This window comes from Bombina bombina, chromosome 5 (genome assembly GCF_027579735.1).
Source record: "Bombina bombina isolate aBomBom1 chromosome 5, aBomBom1.pri, whole genome shotgun sequence".
In the NCBI taxonomy this organism is placed as follows: Eukaryota; Metazoa; Chordata; class Amphibia; order Anura; family Bombinatoridae; genus Bombina; species Bombina bombina.
In genome coordinates, this window is record NC_069503.1 from 225,597,917 (window position 1) to 225,619,578 (window position 21,662).

Sequence of the window (21,662 nt, forward strand, 5' to 3'; positions counted from 1 at the left end):
TGGCATCTTGGTTGAAATCTTTAATTCATCTTGCCTATGTTGAGTCGGGTAAAATTCCGCCTCAAAGAATTACAGCTCATTCTACTAGGTCAGTATCTACTTCCTGGGCGTTTAGGAATGAAGCTTCGGTTGACCAGATCTGCAAAGCAGCAACTTGGTCCTCTTTGCATACTTTTACTAAATTCTACCATTTTTATGTATTTTCTTCTTCTGAAGCAGTTTTTGGTAGAAAAGTTCTTCAGGCAGCGGTTTCAGTTTGAATCTTCTGCTTATGTTTTTTGTTAAACTTTATTTTGGGTGTGGATTATTTTCAGCAGGAATTGGCTGTCTTTATTTTATCCCTCCCTCTCTAGTGACTCTTGTGTGGAAAGATCCACATCTTGGGTAGTCATTATCCCATACGTCACTAGCTCATGGACTCTTGTTAATTACATGAAAGAAAACATAATTTATGTAAGAACTTACCTGATAAATTCATTTCTTTCATATTAACAAGAGTCCATGAGGCCCACCCTTTTTTGTGGTGGTTATGATTTTTTTATAAAGCACAATTATTCCAATTCCTTTTTTTATATGCTTCGCACTTTTTTTCTTATCACCCCACTTCTTGGCTATTCGTTAAACTGATTTGTGGGTGTGGTGAGGGGTGTATTTATAGGCATTTTAAGGTTTGGGAAACTTTGCCCCTCCTGGTAGGAATGTATATCCCATACGTCACTAGCTCATGGACTCTTGTTAATATGAAAGAAATGAATTTATCAGATAAGTTCTTACATAAATTATGTTTTTGGCTGTCAGCCAGCCCCCAAAAAACAGCTGTGATTCAGAGACTCTGTCCCGGAGCGGAGCCCTGACCCTCCAGAACAGATAGTGATGCCGTTTGTGAGTGTAATCGGCTAAGTCTCTTTTACTATATGCCGGATTGACTGACCTGGGAATGGGTGTATGTGTCGGAAGTCTGTTAGGCACTTAACCACGGGGCCTGTTCACAGATTCTCCTGTTGCGTCTCACTTCAGGAACGCCAGGCGTTCTCTCCGTGTCGTCTTTGCTGTTGCCTACTGATGACGTCACTTAGTAATGGCGCTTTTCGCGCCTTTTCGCCCCCGTACTGATCGTTGGAATTTAACTATTTAGTATAGTTTCACTGTGCCGCTTCAGCTCATCTACACACCTCTAAGCGGCCGTAGTCTCTGCAATCACAGGGGGATATATAGGTTTGTGCAATCTCCGTGATCGACTCTTAAACAGCACTTAGCCCCAGCGTCACCTTTACTGCTTCTTCTGGCAGGGGAAACGATAAGTAAACCTCCAAGTTTTTGCTGTAGATGATCCTTAGTCACCCCTATAAGCTGATGTGTCCTTCAAATTGTCAAAAACCCAAACACCATTTTTAAACTGTAAATAAAGTAAAGTTTTCAGGAGCTCTGTATCGTTATGTCTGATCACTTCTCAGGCTAGCTCCACCCCCCCCCCCCCAATATTTAAATTTTTATTACATTCTAAGCGGGGTTTACCAGCTGTGTCTTACACTAGGACTTATTGCTACCTTTTATACTATGGGGTCCAAGGGCCCTATCATAATTTTAATTGTAATCAAATAACCATATCACCCAGTTAAGTCCCCTGAATAATCCCCTAGAGGCTCGTGTCCGCTGAATTTAATGTGTCACTTCCTAAAGGTATTCTGTACTCTCGAAGGTTTCTTTCATAAAGACCATAAGTTTATGAGAAATAAAAACTGGTGAAAATACAAAGCATGTTTTATTTTTGAGATTCTTCACAATATTACAGTTGATTGAGACTGAGATAGTTTAGTGTACTGAGGATAAAAATTTGAACCTCTATAATAAGTGTGTTTACTTATGTTTAGGTTGACATAATACAATATATCACACTAACAGGAAGCAAAACATAATTCAGAGGCTTCATTGTAATATCAGTTCTAAAAAAATAAAAAATGTAAGGTTTGAGTATTATTTATATCGTTCTCATATAGAGCATGTGTGAAATTGTGAATTAAACAAATATACTGAGAATATTGTTATGTACAGAATGGGATGTATTGTAACATTGTATTACTGTGGTCATCATAATGTTAAATCCTGTTTTGGACTACATATTATTTACCTTAATAAAAAATTATGTTTAAAAAAAAAAAAAATTGGTTGAAATGCTGTGAAGCTGAGAGCATAATCCTGATCTAAAAGAAAACTAATTAGCTGATCTTTCTTTTTTTTTATTCTTTGCTAAATTTTTTAGGGTGCTCCTTGACAGAGCACATTCCTACTGCGACAGTGCTTTTCGTCATTTGGATGTGGACATTCTTTCTTCTCCAGAAATCTCTTCAATCAATCTCTTTGCCAATACCTCAGAAACAAATACCTCGGATAAATGTATCTCTAAAGACCTCAGCCAGATATTAGTCAATATAAAATCATGTAGGTGGCGCCATTTCAGGCCTCGGATACCAAGCCTACATGATAGTGACATTAATGACTTCTCCTGTAGAACGTTTCACAAGGGTATAACTCGAACAGGCACAGCACAACTTGGGACCCAAAATTGCAGTACCTCGACATCAAGTAAAAGTAGCAGTGGTTCAGCACACTTTGGTATGTTTTATATTTCTCTTTCTATTAAAACATTCCATGGATGCAAAAGTGAACGTAGAAGTGAGTGTTTGGTGCTGCAAAACATACTTTTTCATTTTCATTGTGTGTTCTTGTGCTTTCAAAATGAATTTTTAAAATGCAAATGGAATTTGAGAATTTTCTTTGTTAAAATTTTACATCATCAACATTGTTCAAGTAATGCTGTTATGAACTGTAATATTGATCAAAAATTAAATTTCACATCAAATTATTTTTATACCTTCTCAGTCTATCTGTTGGTATGTTAGTTATTGAAAACTGGTAGGGTTTCTAAAGTATCTAGCATTCACAGATCAATGGTATCCCTTGAAGGCTGTGACTTAAAGGATGTAAAAATTAAGACTGAGACAATTATCCTTTAACTTACCTCCTTAGATGGTATTAAATTACTGCAGACATCACAAGCCCAACCCTGCTATATATTTGTCCCTAACTGGCTTCAGCAGAGGTGATAAGATAGGACAAATCAATACAGGTTTAACAGACAAAATAGCAATTTCAAGCCTTGTTAACTCCAGTAAAAATATTGAGAAAGTGTTCCTGTTTGGCTTGTGTGTTAATTTATTGAAAAATTACTATTGCTTTGTTTACCGAGAGGACTAGCTAGAACACATGTGAACTACTTTTCTGTACAACAAATTTCTCTAGAGAAATATATTTAGCTGTTAAGTAGACTCATTCATGCGGCTTTTATTAGAAGGCATGTATTTTGTATTGTGTTTGCATTTTACAGGTAAAATTAAGTTTAAATGTTTTATTGGTTCTTCCATTAAGTAAACCGAAATCTTAAAATAAGTATTATAGAAAACCCTACTTTAAAGGGACATGAAACCTAAAAAATGTCTTTCATGATTCAAATAGCATACAATTATAAACAACTTTCCAATTTACTTCTATTATCTAGTTTTGCTTCATTCTCTTAGTATCGTTTGTTGGAGTAGTAATGCACTACTGGGAGCTAGCTAAAAGTCAATTATAAGAGGCATATATGTACAGCCACCAATCAACAGCTTCTGACCCTACCTAGGTATACTTTCTTTCATATGGTGGTGAGAGTCCACAAGCCATTACTCCTGGGAATTCAACTCCTAGCCACTAGGAGGAGCCAAAGATACCCAATATTTTTTTAATCCCTCTCTCATCTCTGATACCCCTCTCTCGTCTCTGATATTCCAGTCTTAACCTTTGTCTCAAAGGAGTAGGTGAAGAATTGAGGTGCTCCAGTTTTTTGTTGAAAAGTGGTTTATTAACCTCTTATTCCCCCTTGGATTGCAAGATAAGAAGAAAATGGGGTATAGAGGAGTACTAAGCCAGGAGTTGTCTATAGCCTGCTAAGAATGTATTACTCCTGCAGGAGTTGTTGTATATGACCTGCCACATATATGGCCTGCCATAGTTTTTGCAGGTACTGGTCCTTTGCTTTCTCCTGTTTGGCATTGTAGTTGTACTCCTATGGCATATCCTCTGCTGTTTTACGTAGTACTGGATGAGCTCTCTACTGAAGACAGAAATTCTACAGCTGGTTAAAGGGATACTAACCCCTCATTTTTTCTTTCATTATTCAGATAGAGCATGCAATTTTAAGCAACTTTCTAATTTACTCCTATTATCAATTTTTCTTTGTTCTCATGTTATCTTGATTTGAAAAAGCAGTAATAAAAGGTTAGGAGCCGGCCCATTTTTTAGTTCAGCACCTTGGTAGAGCTGCTGATTGGTTTGCTACATTTAGCCACAAATCAGCAAGTGCTACCCATGTGCTGAACAAAAAATGGTCTGGCTCTAAAGCTTACAGTACTGCTTTTTCAAATCAAGATAGCATGAGAACAAAGAAAAATTGATAATAGGAGTAAATTAGAAATGTGCTTAAAATCTCATGCTCTATCTGAATCATGAAATAAAAAAATTGGGTTTAGTATCCCTTTAAGCTCAGTAGATTGGGTGCCTGGCAGGTAAGTATGCACAGTCTCATAGCCTGTAGGGTATTAGTATGTACAGTGTTGTACATCATATCCATTTGCTCTGGGTCACAGGTAAGCACAGACAGGATTGGTATTTTTTGTTACTTCACATTTTATATATGAAGTATATTTGTGCCAATTCTGACTCTGGTAAGTATTCTGTATGTGGCTGGACAGATTAATTTGGTGACAAATGCACAGTGTGGTAACATTTAATTTGTGTTTACTTAGGCAATCATTTGCTTTTTCAACTGGCCACTTTTAGTAACACAGCACGACTCGGCTCAGCAGTGCAAGCATTGACATTTTTCCCGCCACATTGTTAAGTCGCACACTAGTTTCTCTTCTCAGTGGGCAGCAGCAATCTTTAAGTTCTGCAGTGTGTGTTTGCAGCTCCTGTTTGTGCAGGAATTTTCAATGTGTAAGCGTGTCTTTCTCTGCTCCGGTTACAGTGATCTCCAGGATTGGGTACATATTCTGCACACCAAGAGCGGGGTAATGGTTTATAGCCTTTTTTTTTTACTATAGGTAATATTGTTTGGGACGTGTATTTGTCCTCCTGTTCTGGCTCTACTGCTTATTAAAAGGTACATTGATCTCTGCAGAAATTTTTGCCAGCCGGGTGGTGGTATGAATAGCTGGGTGGTGGCAGTGTAATACTTTGTTTCTTAACATTTGCAGCTATCCAAACCACAAATTAATTGCATAATTTAACTTACATGTATTTAATGATAATGTGTGCAATAAAACATTGAACAAATTTAATATTACCTAATTTTATTTTTATTTTAGCCGTATGGTCAGTAAAATCGGCCGGGTAGTGCACCCAATAAAAAAAAATGTCCTGGAGAGAACACGGAGGTATTAGAGGTCCAGCAGTAATCCTAGTTCATTTTAGGGTTTCAGTAACCTGTGCATAAAATAGATTTAACTTTCTCTGCAAGCATTATATCTGCTTCAGTGACGATATTTATTTATATACTTGTGTACCAAGGAGCAAACTGGAACTGTTTCTGCTACTATGTCCTCAGACCAGTGGCATATTTTAGTTTTGTGCTTCCCTAGGCACTCCAAATTCTGCTGCCCCCCTCACCCCCTAGGCTTTAGTCCTTTTTTTTTTTGTCATAATATTTTTTAGTCAGGGTGTAACACACACACACACACACGCCATTTTATAATACTAAGTAGTTTTTCTTAATTTGAAATCTAATTGTGTAGATTTGGAATCCCATAGCAGCTGCTAAACCCCATAATGGAAGCTGTATACCTTCATAAGATCTTTACTTAGTGTCCTACTTGCTCATGCTATATGTTTGTTGGCTATACACGTGTGGTATGGGATCTCCTGATGACATCACTGCTCGTGTGACAGCTGTGCCAGGCATTTTAAAAACTTGTGCCTTGTTGCCAACACTGCAGTTGCGAGTTCAGGGAGCAATGAGGCATGAAAATGGACAGTGCAAACATGTTAAACTGCACACACTCCCTCCCCGCCAGACAAAATATGCAAATGAGGTGTCTGCTATTCATCCGTAACATCACTGAAGCTGTATCTCTGTCAACATCTCACTCACAGCGTTTTCAAATTAGATCTCTTCTGCTAGTGCTGTACTGTGCTCTCCTGTGTATTGCAGGCTGTTTATTTGCAAGATATGAGTAGCAGCTAATAGCTCATTAGCATATTTTATCTGACAATGGTGTGTGCTCTACATGTTCCCACTGCTCTTTTAAAAGGGCGTCCCGGCAAAATCTGCTGGACATGCAGTAACATGGAAGTTTGAGACACTGCTTCATTTGAATAAGGAACACCGCTCCTATTGAGGCTCCCCAAACTGCCGTCCTAGGCCCGTGCCTTGTCTGCCTAGGCGGTAATACGCCCCTGCCTCAGACCCATTAGAGGGGAGGTTCAGAATTTTTTTTGCTGCTATTGAATAGATGTATGCTATGCAAGTGGCCACTGTTTGCCCATTATCCTCTACTCCTCAAGCTTAAGGGACATGAAACCCAAAATTTCTTTCATGATTTAGGTAGAACATACAATTTTAAACAACTTTCCAGTTTACTTCTATTATCAAATTTGCTTCATTTTCTTGGTTGACGGAGCAGCAATGCACTACTGGCTTCTAACTGAACACATGGGTGAGCCAACGACAATTTGGTATATATATTCAGCCGCCAATTAGCAGTTGGAACCTAGGTTCTTTGCTGCACCTGAGCTTACCTAGATAAACCTTTCATCTAAGGATAACAAGAGAAAGAAGCAAATTAAATAATAGAAATAAATTGGAAAGTTGTTCAAAATTGTATGATCTGTCTAAATCACGAATGTCTAATTATGACTTTACTGTCCCTTTACTTTTTTAAAGTTCCAGTATTATAATTTTCTGTCATTTATTTACGGTTGTATTTTGTTAATATTTGCTCATTAATTTTTTTTTTTTTTTTTTTAGTGGTACACACTATTATATTTGTAGATTTTTAAGACCAGTGGTTCCCTAACTTTTTCAGGTCACTGACTATTTGCTTCTATAAATTCACCATCAGCGCCCCCCTGAGTCCACGGATTCAGCCATACTTGTGGGATATACTCCGTCCTAACAGGAAGTGGCAAAGAGAGCACCCACAGCAGAGCTGTCTATATAGCTCCTCCCTTAGCTCCAACCCCCAGTCATTCGACCGAAGGCTAGGAAGAAAAAGGAGAAACTATAGGGTGCAGAGGTGACTGAAGTTTTTTAAAATAAAAATATACTACCTGTCTTAAACAGACAGGGCGAGTCGTGGACTCGATACATCACAAGAGAGAGAAATTTATCAGGTAAGCATAAATTCTATTTTCTCTTGTAAGATGTATCGAGTCCACGGATTCATCCATACTTGTGGGATACCAATACCAAAGCTTTAGGACACGGATGAAGGGAGGGACAAGACAGGTACCTTAAACGGAAGGCACCACTGCTTGTAGAACCTTTCTCCCAAAAATAGCCTCCGAAGAAGCAAAAGTATCAAATTTGGAAAAGTATGAAGCGAAGACCAAGTCGCCGCCTTACACATCTGTTCAACAGACGCCTCATTTTCTTTCATGTAATTAGCAAGAGTCCATGAGCTAGTGACGTATGGGATATACATTCCTACCAGGAGGGGCAAAGTTTCCCAAACCTCAAAATGCCTATAAATACACCCCTCACCACACCCACAAATCAGTTTTACAAACTTTGCCTCCTGTGGAGGTGGTGAAGTAAGTTTGTGCTAGATTCTACGTTGATATGCGCTCCGCAGCAGGTTGGAGCCCGGTTTTCCTCTCAGCATGCAGTGAATGTCAGAGGGATGTGAGGAGAGTATTGCCTATTTGAATTCAATGATCTCCTTCTACGTGGTCTATTTCATAGGTTCTCTGTTATCGGTCGTAGAGATTCATCTCTTACCTCCCTTTTCAGATCGACGATATACTCTTATATATACCATTACCTCTACTGATTCTCGTTTCAGTACTGGTTTGGCTTTCTACTACATGTAGATGAGTGTCCTGGGGTAAGTAAATCTTATTTTTGTGACACTCTAAGCTATGGTTGGGCACTTTTATATAAAGTTCTAAATATATGTGTTTAAACATTTATTTGCCTTGATTCAGGATGTTCAATATTCCTTATTTCAGACAGTCAGTTTCATTATTGGGATAATGAATTTGAATAATCATTTTTTTCTTACCTTAAAAATTTGACTTTTTTCCCTGTGGGCTGTTAGGCTCGCGGGGGCTGAAAATGCTTCATTTTATTGCGTCATTCTTGGCGCAGACTTTTTTGGCGCAAAAAAATTTTTTCTTGTTATTTCCGGCGTCATACTTGTCGCCGGAAGTTGCGTCATTTTTTGACGGTTTTGCGCCAAAAATTTCGGCGTTACCGGATGTGGCATCATTTTTGGCGCTAAAAGCATTTAGGCGCCAAATAATGTGGGCGTCTTTCTTGGCGCCAAAAAATATGGGCGTCATTATTGTCTCCACATTATTTAAGTCTCATTGTTTGCTTCTGGTTGCTAGAAGCTTGTTCACTGGCATTTTTTCCCATTCCTGAAACTGTCATTTAAGGAATTTGATCAATTTTGCTTTATATGTTGTTTTTTCTTTTACATATTGCAAGATGTCTCAGATTGACCCTGAATCAGAAGATACTTCTGGAAAATCGCTGCCTGATGCTGGATCTACCAAAGTTAAGTGTATTTGCTGTAAACTTGTGGTATCTGTTCCTCCAGCTGTTGTTTGTAATGAATGTCATGACAAACTTGTTAATGCAGATAATATTTCCTTTAGTAATGTTACATTACCTGTTGTTGTTCCATCAACATCTAATGCTCAGAGTGTTCCTGTTAATATAAGAGATTTTGTTTCTAAATCCATTAAGAAGGCTATGTCTGTTATTCCTCCTTCCAGTAAACTTAAAAGGTCTTTTAAAACTTCTAATTTTTCAGATGAATTTTTAAATGTTCACCATGATTCTGATTCTGATAATGATTCCTCTGGTTCAGAGGATTCTGTTTCAGAAGTTGATGCTGATAAATCTTCATATTTATTCAAAATGGAATTTATTCGTTCTTTACTTAAAGAAGTCTTAATTGCATTAGAAATAGAGGATTCTGGTCCTCCTGATACTAAATCTAAACGTTTAAATAAGGTTTTTAAATCTCCTGTAGTTATTCCAGAAGTTTTTCCTGTCCCTGATGCTATTTCTGAAGTAATTTCCAGGGAATGGAATAATTTGGGTAATTCATTTACTCCTTCTAAATGTTTTAAGCAATTATATCCTGTGCCATCTGACAGATTAGAGTTTTGGGACAAAATCCCTAAGGTTGATGGGGCTATCTCTACTCTTGCTAAACGTACTACTATTCCTACGGCAGATAGTACTTCCTTTAAGGATCCTTTAGATAGGAAAATTGAATCCTTTCTAAGAAAAGCTTACTTATGTTCAGGTAATCTTCTTAGACCTGCTATATCTTTAGCGGATGTTGCTGCAGCTTCAACTTTTTGGTTGGAAGCTTTAGCGCAACAGGTAACAGATCAGAATTCTCATAGCATTGTTAATCTTCTCCAACATGCTAATAATTTTATTTGTGATGCCATCTTTGATATCATTAGGGTTGATGTCAGGTATATGTCTCTAGCTATTTTAGCTAGAAGAGCTTTATGGCTTAAAACTTGGAATGCTGATATGTCTTCTAAGTCAACTTTGCTTTCCCTTTCTTTCCAGGGCAATAAATTATTTGGTTCACAGTTGGATTCTATTATTTCAACTGTTACTGGGGGGAAAGGAACTTTTTTACCACAGGATAAAAAATCTAAGGGTAAATTTAGGTCTTCTAATCGTTTTCGTTCCTTTCGTCACAATAAAGAACAAAAGCCTGATCCTTCCCCTACAGGAGCGGTATCAGTCTGGAAACCATCTCCAGTCTGGAATAAATCCAAGCCTTTTAGAAAGCCAAAGCCAGCTCCTAAGTCAACATGAAGGTGCGGCCCTCATTCCAGCTCAGCTGGTAGGGGGCAGATTACGTTTTTTCAAAGAGATTTGGATCAATTCGATTCACAATCTTTGGATTCAGAACATTGTTTCACAAGGGTACAGAATAGGCTTCAAGATAAGGCCTCCTGCAAGAAGATTTTTTCTTTCCCGTGTCCCAGTAAATCCAGTGAAGGCTCAAGCATTTCTGAAATGTGTTTCAGATCTAGAGTTGGCTGGAGTAATTATGCCAGTTCCAGTTCTGGAACAGGGGCTGGGGTTTTACTCAAATCTCTTCATTGTACCAAAGAAGGAGAATTCCTTCAGACCAGTTCTGGATTTAAAAATATTGAATCATTATGTAAGGATACCAACATTCAAGATGGTAACTATAAGGACTATTCTGCCTTTTGTTCAGCAAGGGCATTATATGTCCACAATAGATTTACAGGATGCATATCTGCATATTCCGATTCATCCAGATCACTATCAGTTTCTGAGATTCTCTTTCCTGGACAAGCATTACCAGTTTGTGGCTCTGCCGTTTGGCCTGGCAACAGCTCCAAGGATTTTTACAAAGGTTCTCGGTGCCCTTCTGTCTGTAATCAGAGAACAGGGTATTGTGGTATTTCCTTATTTGGACGATATCTTGGTACTTGCTCAGTCTTCACATTTAGCAGAATCTCATACGAATCGACTTGTATTGTTTCTTCGAGAACATGGTTGGAGGATCAATTTACCAAAAAGTTAATTGATTCCTCAGACGAGGGTAACCTTTTTAGGTTTCCAGATAGATTCAGTGTCCATGACTCTGTCTCTGACAGACAAGAGACGTCTAAAATTGGTTTCAGCTTGTCGAAACCTTCAGTCTCAATCATTCCCTTCGGTAGTTTTATGCATGGAAATTCTAGGTCTTATGACTGCTGCATCGGACGCGATCCCCTTTGCTCGTTTTCACATGCGACCTCTTCAGCTCTGTATGCTGAACCAGTGGTGCAGGGATTATACAAAGATATCTCAGTTAATATCTTTAAAACCGATTGTACGACACTCTCTTACGTGGTGGACAGACCACCAGCGTTTAGTTCAGGGGGCTTCTTTTGTTTTTCCGACCTGGACTGTGATTTCAACAGATGCAAGTCTGACAGTTTGGGGAGCTGTTTGGAGGTCTCTGACAGCACAAGGGGTTTGGGAATCTCAGGAGGTGAGATTACCAATCAATATTTTGGAACTCCGTGCAATTTTCAGAGCTCTTCAGTCGTGGCCTCTTCTAAAGAGAGAATCGTTCATTTGTTTTCAGACAGACAATGTCACAACTGTGGCATATGTCAATCATCAAGGAGGGACTCACAGTCCTCTGGCTATGAAAGAAGTGTCTCGAATTCTGGTATGGGCGGAATCCAGCTCCTGTCTAATTTCTGCGGTTCATATCCCAGGTATAGACAATTGGGAAGCGGATTATCTCAGTCGCCAGACGTTACATCCGGGCGAATGGTCTCTTCACCCAGAGGTATTTCTTCAGATTGTTCAAATGTGGGGACTTCCAGAAATAGATCTGATGGCTTCTCATCTAAACAGAAAACTTCCCAGGTATCTGTCCAGATCCAGGGATCCTCAGGCGGAGGCAGTGGATGCATTGTCACTTCCTTGGAAGTATCATCCTGCCTATATCTTTCCTCCTCTAGTTCTTCTTCCAAGAGTGATTTCCAAGATTCTAAAGGAACGATCGTTTGTTCTGCTGGTAGCTCCAGCATGGCCTCACAGGTTTTGGTATGTGGATCTTGTCCAGATGGCTACTTGCCAACCGTGGACTCTTCCGTTAAGACCAGACCTTCTATCGCAAGGTCCTTTTTTCCATCAGGATCTCAAATCCTTAAATTTGAAGGTATGGAGATTGAACGCTTGATTCTCAGTCATAGAGGTTTCTCTGACTCTGTGATTAATACTATGTTACAGGCTCGTAAATCTGTATCTAGGAAGATATATTATCGAGTCTTGAAGACTTACATTTCTTGGTGTTCTTCTCATCATTTTTCTTGGCATTCTTTTAGAATTCCTAGAATTTTACAGTTTCTTCAGGATGGTTTGGATAAAGGTTTGTCTGCAAGTTCTTTGAAAGGACAAATTTCTGCTCTTTCTGTTCCTTTTCACAGAAAGATTGCTAGTCTTCCTGATATTCATTGTTTTGTACAAGCTTTGGTTCGTATAAAACCTGTTATTAAGTCAATTTCTCCTCCTTGGAGTTTGAATTTGGTTCTGGGGGCTCTTCAAGCTCCTCCGTTTGAACCTATGCATTCGCTGGACATTAAATTACTTTCTTGGAAAGTTTTGTTTCTCTTGGCCATCTCTTCTGCTAGAAGAGTTTCTGAATTATCTGCTCTTTCTTGTGAGTTTCCTTTTCTGATTTTTCATCAGGATAAGGCAGTGTTGCGAACTTCTTTTGAATTTTTACCTAAGGTTGTGAATTCTAACAACATTAGTAGAGAAATTGTGGTTCCTTCATTGTGTCCTAATCCTAAGAATTCTAAGTAAAGATCATTGCATTCTTTGGATGTAGTTAGAGCTTTGAAATATTATGTTGAACCTACTAAAAAATTTCCGAAAGACTTCTTGTCTATTTGTTATCTTTTCCGGTTCTAGGAAAGGTCAGAAGGCCTCTGCCATTTCTTTGGCGTCTTGGTTAAAATCTTTGATTCATCATGCTTATGTCGAGTTGGGTAAAACTCCGCCTCAAAGGATTACAGCTCATTCTACTAGGTCAGTTTCTACTTCCTGGGCGTTTAAGAATGAAGCTTCGGTTGATCAGATTTGCAAAGCAGCAACTTGGTCTTCTTTGCATACTTTTACTAAATTCTACAATGGTGTCAGGGTTTAAGAGCTCCCTGTAGAGGTGCGCTCACGGATGCATATATCAGAAATAAAGTCCAATATAGGCGGCAGCTCTTCCAAAAGATTAAGGTACGATGAGAGGATCTATATTGGAGATAAGAAGGCGCCAAACATAGGGTGATATCGTCACTAACTGCAAACACGCTCAGGTAACAGAAGGAATACTTACAAACACAGCGGCACCAAGATGTGCCTAGCAAAACAGACCGGGACCTCAACCGTCGCCCGGAAGACCAACCAATGGCGTGCACCAAGCCTCCCGCAGTCACGTGAGTGTTGAAGCCAATCACGAGTCCTTGGGCTCACACACCTTCCTTTCAAGTGTCTGATTGAGCAATAAAGCAATAGTGTAGACAAACCAGGTGTCCCATACACTGCAGTTTCTGGAAATTAAATGGTTATTGTGCTAGGGTAAAAGTATGACCCACTCCGAGGTACTATAAAAACAATTTATTTAAAATGTTTTAAAATCAGCAACGCGTTTCTCGACCACGCAGGGTCGTTTCATCAGGCTTTAATACACAGTGTAACATTCCCGCTGCTTATGTACCTCTTCTAACCAATCACAACAGTTAAAACCTAACACACCTTTAAGAGGGGCGGATATATTGTTCTCAGTGAGCACATCTATTTAGAACACCATTGGAGTACATGCTATTATCCTTAACTTTACGTTATGTCATGGGGATACCAATCTATGTCCTCTAAATATTTAGAATTTTATTTTGTTCTTATGTTATTATATTTTGAGGGTTCCTTTTCTGGTATCTTGTATTTGATTCGTCTACAATCAACAATATATTTTCTTGCGTGACAAATTCTCTTTCAAAATCTCATAAATTATTTTTATTCGATTTCTTCTAAAGTGTACTATATGTTAATAAGTGGGCTCTATATACAATACGGCTACAGTATATTCCGATACTATCTCAACAGAGGTGTGCCCGAGTTTTACCTTAATCATTATGTAAAAATCAAAACATTATGTAAATGTCATATATTTGGTTTACTAAATTCTACCATTTTGATGTGTTTTCCTCTTCTGAAGCAGTTTTTGGTAGAAAAGTACTTCAGGCAGCCGTTTCAGTTTGATTCTTCTGCTTATTATTTGATTTAAATTTTGTTTTGGGTGTGGATTATTTTCAGCGGAATTGGCTGTCTTTATTTTATCCCTCCCTCTCTAGTGACTCTTGCGTGGAAGATCCACATCTTGGGTAGTCATTATCCCATACGTCACTAGCTCATGGACTCTTGCTAATTACATGAAAGAAAACATAATTTATGTAAAACTTACTTGATAGAGTCGCTAATACCTCCCTGAGCAATAAGCGGAGGTGTTCAAGCTTAAATTTAAAGGCCGTCATATCAGAATCTGTCTGAGGAAGCGTCTTTCCTGAATCAGAAATTTCTCCCTCAGATAACAAATCCCTTACCCCTACTTCAGAACATTGTGAGGGAATATCGGATACGGCTACTAAAGCGTCAGACAGCTCAGCATTTGTTCTTAACCCAGAGCTGTCACGCTTTCCTTGTAAACCAGGCAGTTTAGAGAAAAGCTCTGTGAGGGTTGTATTCATAACTGTGGCATTGTCTTGTAAAGTAAATGAATTTGACGCACTAGAAGTACTTGGCGTCACTTGTGCGGGCGTTATTGGTTGTGACACTTGGGGAGAGCTAGATGGCAAACCCTCATTCCTTCTGTCTGAGAATCATCTATAGCTATATTTTTAAGTGCTAAAATATGCTTTTTATAATTTTATAGACATATCAGTGCAAGTGGGACACATTCTATAGAGGGGGTTCCACAATGGCTTCTAAACACATTGAACAAGGATTTTCCTTGATGTCAGACATGTTAAACAGGCTAGTAATGAAACAAGCAAGCTTGGAAAACACTTTAATCAAAGCAAATAATACTTAGAAAAAAATGGTACTGTGCCTTTAAGAGAAAAAAAGATGCACAAACTCTGCAAAACAGTGTAAAAAAGCAGTAAACTTTACGAAATATTTACAGTATCATCATAAAGCTTTAGTAAGATTGCACAGCTAGACAAATAAACGATTAACCCCTTAATGTAAAAACCGGATTGACAAAACGTCAAAAAACGTTAAAAATACGTTCAGCACCTTGCCACAGCCCTGCTGTGGCTCCTACCTGCCCTTTAGGAAAGATTTGTGGGGGAAAAAATCTTCTTTAAGCCCTCAAACAGTAGGACCCTCTGGAGAAGCAGCTGGATGTCTCTGAGTAAAAGAAAATGCGCAACTGAGGCGTGAAAATAGGCCCCTCCCACCTCACTCGATGTTATGGGGCCTAAAAGAAACACACCAGAGTGTTTCCCAAACTAGCCATGTGGGTTGATAACCCTTAAATAAGCCACATTGACCCCTTAAAGTCCCTCAAAAAACGTTATGTTTGCAATAAAAAACGTTTTTTTTCCTAAGTGTCACCAGTAACCAATGAGCCCTTTATGCAAGCTGAGATTCCTACTTAGTATCTGAATACAGCTTACCCTTCCCTCATGGGGATATTGCCTACCTTTTTCTAGAATTATCAGTCTGTCTAGAAAAAAATAGACTGAACATACCTCAATGCAGCTTAGCATGCAAACCGTTCCCCCAACTGAAGTTTTCCTGTACTCTTCAGCCCTTGTGAGAACAGCAGTGGATCTTAGTTACAAAGTGCTAAGATCATCATCCTCTTTGCAGAAATCTTCATCTCTTTTCTGCCAGAGAGTGAATAGTACACACCGGTACCATTTAAAATAACAAACTTTTGCTTGAGAAAATAAAAACTAAAATTTTTGTCACCACACTCACTTTACCCTTCCTAGCAGTTAAGCAGGCAAAGAGAATGACTGGGGGGGGGGGGGGTGGAACTATATAGACAGCTCTGCTGTGGGTGCTCTCTTTGACACTTCCTGTTAGGACGGAGAATATACCACAAGTATGGATGAATCCGTGGACTCGATACATCTTACAAGAGAAACAAACCTTATCAATTATCCCGATTGGATGTGATCAGGATGATTTAACTCTGCGAGCCTTGTGGTTAAAAAGAAACGTTCTTAAATTGGGTTAATGACACAAAACAATATAAAGGAGTAACAATTAAACGGATTAAAATAAAAAATTTATTTGTATTAAAACGTTATTATCTTTATCTTCTAATACCATCTTTTTCAAGTCAATATTCTTTTAAGCCACATTTAGTAATTACTTCAAAAGTTTGTAGCCAGATGGATGGGCTTGATGAAGTGATATCAGTTTTCCTTATCTCTTGTCTCATGTCACAGGAGTTTTAAATTCGAGTCTTAAATCCCCATGATCTGTAGTTTGCTTGGAGCACAGTGCACAGATAAATAGAAAGTATATTCTACTTACCAATGTGTTATGTAGTGCACATCAAATTACTTCTGATGACAGGAAGACTTAAAAACCTTAGATGTTTGACTGTGTACAAAGCTACTAAGACAAGCACAACAGACCTGTGCAGTTAAAGGGACACTCAAGTCAAAATTAAATGTTATCACTCAGAGCATGTTGTTTAAAGACAGTTTACAATTTACTTCTATTAAATTTTGCTCAATCTTTTTATATGCACATTTTTCTGGGGAACAATATCCAACTGAGCATGTGCACACGCTCACAAGGTATACTTATACTAGTCTGTGATTGGCTTATGTCTGTCACATGATACAGGGGCCGGAAAATAGGAGAAAAAATAAATTTGTCAAAAAAAAAATCTACTGCTTATTTGAAATTCAGAGTAAGCCTTTTTATTATGCACTTGTTAATTATGCAATTCTACTGCATTGAGTGGTATTTAATGTTGTTAATATCTGCTAATGTACATCACTGGCAAAACAAGGAATGCAAGGCTAGAGGACAAGTGGCTTCAATTTATCATAGTGCGAGGAAGTGTAAATTGATAATAAACCTGAAGTGTCATAGGAAGAAAAAAAAAGCCCTGAAGGGGAAGAACTATAAAACTTCAAATACAAAGCAGGCAATCTGTTTTAGTTTGCACATCTAGGATTAAGCACAACAGATTATAATTATACTAGGAGGGACACACTAGAATCTCTTCCATTACTTTCCTACTAGTGCCCCATATGGTAATTCCAGTGCTTCCCCTTTAACCTCTTATGCCTATTAGTGCCCCCACTAATCCCACCCCCCCAGGGGGCAGTACCGCCCACTTTGGTAATTACTGCTTTAGAGGTTGGATCCACTGATCACTTATTTTGTTAAACTAATGTGTATATGTGCAAGCTTATTTTATTACTACCAGCTCAGCTTCGCAATTTTATTTGGATCTTTTTATGCATTCTAACCAAACTAATGCTATTTTTTCCTCTAAAGGATTATTTTTGTTTCGATTGTACAAGGGACTTATATTCCAGGATTCAAGAATTTCAGCGCTCTACAACTTCTGCAGTCAGGACAGCTATGCCTCTTCCAAGTCAGTGCATAGTTTTGGTCTGATAATCTTTTTACAGTTAAATTATTGGTTACACTGATACCCAAGTAGATCAGTCCAGCTAAGGAAACAATTCAACCTATATCTCCTCAGATATGTCTTCTTTGAAGGTGAGTTTCTTCGTGACGATTAGGAATCTAATCCTTATCAATTTATGGAATATACATCTTTTTTTGCTAAGATGGACACCTAAAATAAATAAAATCTAAGACCCTATATCAGCTATGTTTAAAAAAAAAAAAAAAAAATCTACTTTTGCTAAACCTCTAGAGGAGTTGTCTCAAAGTACCAGCCCTGGGGCCATATATATACGGCCCCATAAAGGGACAATTCAGCCAAAATTGGAATCCACATGGATGCATTTCAGTTTTGAATAGAAACATTTATGTAATATATATGTATTTGCAAAAATGCTTCTAATAAAAGCTATAGCTGTTTCAAAGGTGTATTTAACTATGTACAGTGCACAAGCATTTTTAAACACAGCTCTTGCTCAGAGAGCCTAAGGTGGTTGTACTAATAATGACTCAATTTGTTAATGGCTGACATAATACAAGCCCCACTTGTGCTCTGAGCAGCTGCAGTATTTAAAATGCTGGTGCACTGATAATATCTAGCTATTCTTCACAACAGTGATACATTTTAATAGAAGCATTTTTTCCATGTATGTATGTTGCAAATGTGTTTCTATTCAAATATGTATTTCATCTATATTTAAATTTTGACCGGAATGTGCCTTTTAAGATAGTTTCATCTGGCTCTCCCTAGTTTATTAGGTAAATCATTCATTTGGACCCGTCAAGCTTTTTTTTTTTTTTTAGGGTACTAAGAGGTGTAACTGGTTGATTGTCTATACAGGCACTCACAAGATAAGTATGAAGATAAGCGTGTATTTACACAGTTATACAGTTCCAGACTGATCACTTCACTTGGCACTCTCAAGATATAGACAACTGTATTTGTCTATTGTTGACTACATTTTCCACCATGCACTACTACTTGGGTAAATGTCACTTCCAATTCCTAGTATATCCAGTTCCAGAGCACTTACTCTTTTCAAGTGGTCCCCTTAGAAGAACAACACTTGTTAAGAGGCCCCCAGATACACTGAGCTTAATACCCCTGTTCTAGAGGTATTGTAGAGCTTTGGGGAATCTTTTCCAAGGTGGACGTGACATTTTCCACTTGACAGTTTACCCAAAATATTTCTCCCCTTTAAATTAAATTATTCCCAATGATCCTTTTTACCTGCTAGTGTATTAACCTCTTAAGGACATATGACGGAATTTTTCCGTCATAAAACAATTGAGCAAACTGAAAGCTGTGTCCTTAAAGGGTTAAATTGGTTACAAGTAGCTCCTTTACTCCTATTTCAGCATTTGAAATAGCTGATTTAGTCTGTGGTATAGCCACCTATACTGAAAGTTTTGATACTGGAGTATATGCTATTGACAAGCCTAAGTAAACACAGCCAGCAGAAGAAGTTACACTCTCAGTGAATGCGGGATAGTTCTCTCTATTCTCTCTATGTATTGAGCTTTGGTTTTCCAGACAAATATAAGATAAGGAAGCAAGTCTCTGTACACAAAGTGATAACATAATGAGATCTGATATTACCTTTAAGTTCAACCCATTGTAATAGGCTGTGGTTTCAAAGCACAATACCAGCTACTTCATATACACAAGTAAACCTGAAAATGCAATTTCTCAAATATGTTATACTCTGCATACCAGAGTGGTATAGCAAGTCATTTAAAATACATTAATGGAGAAACAATTTTACAGTGTTCTTCCTTTGATGAAGATGTTCATTTTCAGGGACCCTATGGATACGAAATTTGGTTTCTCTGTTTGCAATGACTTTGACATCGTTGGGGTAATTGCAATCTCTTTACTTTGATTTATAAAGCTGACTGATCTAGTTTCAGAAGATGCTGCTGTTGAAGATTTTCAATCCTTAGTTGGCATCCTTAGTCAGCAAAATTCTTAGTTGGCATTGCCATTTTAGTCATTATGCATATTAATGCTAATATATGATTTTTACAGTCCTCCCTATAGAGCTATGTGGCTCTTTTCATTCTATTCATGGTTGGTAGAGGTTTTATATCTGCTTTTTCTGGCTAAGGCTTTATTTATCATTGGTTACTTACCATTATCTCTACTGTGTCTGGAAGATGTAGGAGCTGCCTTTCTCAGGACCTAATCTCTAAAGGAAAATACTGATTTCTTTCATACAGTGGCGAGAGTCCACAAGCCTTAACGTGTGGGAGTAAATTCCTTCCACTAGGAGGAGGTGGCAAAAAAAAAAAAAAAAACACAAGAGCTTTTAAGTCCTCCCACCTCCCTGTACGTTTTGTTCTTTTCCTCCCATGAGTGTAGGTGAAGTTAGAAGTTTTCCAGTTATAACAAACTTTGTAATATTTTAAGGGTGCTCAGACCAATGTTAGACCCACTATCCCTTGGACATACTACTAAAAAAGGCAAACGGGTACAGGAGTACCAGGTTATGTGCACAGTATCAACCTATAGGATTTCAGCTATAACTAACCTCAGGTGTCGCTGGAACACGTCCCTTAGATTCCTCCTGTGGGATTAGGGTACTTTCCTCTAATATTCTCTGCTTTTACCCTTACAGCATTGGATAGGCTCTCTACTGCATACAGCTGCAGACTTTGCTGGTAAGATCTGTAAAGGGGTGAGTCACTTGGGCAAGTACCAATGAACACTCAGCCCACAGGCTATTTGTAGATACATAAGGTATAGCATAGTCAGAGGACATAGGCAGCATTTAAAGATTTTTTTTTTTTTTACCCATTACCGGAATCATACTTTTTTTTTTCTGTTCATCTGCCACATTTAATACACAGGTACACATTGGGAGACCTAAGTGGACTCCAGCTGCTATTTTTTTTTTTCTTTTTGATATTTTCAGCTTTATGAAACCAGCAACCATTTGAGTTTCAGCAGCACTTAGGCAGCGGTTGATGCCGTCGACTCTCCTCCTGCTCTGCTGTTAAAACTTTTTATTTATTTTTTCAGAATGTGGTAATTTTTGGGGGCTTTGAGTACCAATTTACTTATTGCTCTAACCTCTCCTTACTAGACACGGTCTTCTTTTTAAACTATGCAGTGCAACGCTGTGGAAACTTATCAGCGTTCTCTTTGCATAGGATTTCATTTGGCACTGGCGAAGGTGAGTACACTGAACAATTAAAGCTGCTGGGGGTTAATTATTGGGGGTCTCAGGGTGTCCATGTATTTCTGAATTTCTGCTTTTTGCCTATTGAGCTTTGGGAAAATTATTAACTGCAGTTGTTCATGAAGCAGACCCTTTTTTTTAATTATTTAACTATTGCACTATTCTGTTGTTGATTTACTTCTATGCTTTGGGTCATTGTCCTGTTGCAACACCCATCTTTTGTTGAGCTTCAGCTGGTATACAGATGGCCTTAAGTTCTCCTGCAAAATGTCTTGATAAACTTGGGAATTAATTTTTCCTTCGATGATAGCAATCCGCCCAGGCCCTGACGCAGCAAAGCAGCCCCAAACCATGATGCCCCCACCACCATACTTCACAGTTGGGATGAGGTTTTGATGTTGGTGTGCTGTGCCTCTTTTTGCCACACAGTGTTGTGTGTTTCTCCCAAACAACTCAACTTTGGTTTCATCAGAATATTTTGCCAGTACTGCTGTGGAACATCCAGGTGCTCTTGTGCAAATGTAAATGTGCAGCAATGTTTTGTTTGGACAGCAGTGGCTTCCTCTGTGGTATCCTCCCATGAAATCCATTCTTGTTTAGTGTTTTACATATTGTAGATTCGCTAACAGGGATGTTAGCATTTGCCAGTGACTTTTGTAAGTCTTTAGCTGACACTCTAGGATTTTTCTTCACCTCATTGAGCAGTCTGCGCTGTGCTCTTGCAGTCATCTTTACAGGACGGCCACTTCTAGGGAGAGTAGCAGCAGTGCTGAACTTTCTCCATTTATAGACAATTTGTCTTACAGTGGACTGATGAACAGCAAGGCTTTTGGAGATACTTTTATAACCCTTTCCAGCTTTATGCAAGTCAACAATTCTTAATCGTAGGTCTTCTGAGAGCTCTTTTGTGTGAGGCATCATTCACATCAGGCAATGCTTCTTGTGAAAAGCAAAGCCTGAACTGGTGTGTGTTTTTTTTTATAGGGCAGGGCAGCTGT

General features: G+C 38.4%; 1 protein-coding gene across 2 annotated transcripts in view; it reads left to right on the top strand.

The window, feature by feature from the left end:
• Nucleotides 1–21,662, top strand: part of EPC1 (enhancer of polycomb homolog 1) — a 623,061-nt gene that overhangs the window by 414,889 nt on the left and 186,510 nt on the right. For both annotated transcript variants that reach the window (XM_053713859.1, XM_053713858.1), the window contains exon 10: nucleotides 2,261–2,613. In XM_053713859.1, the coding sequence (XP_053569834.1) occupies nucleotides 2,261–2,613 (353 nt within the window). The remainder of the gene's footprint in view (nucleotides 1–2,260; nucleotides 2,614–21,662) is intronic.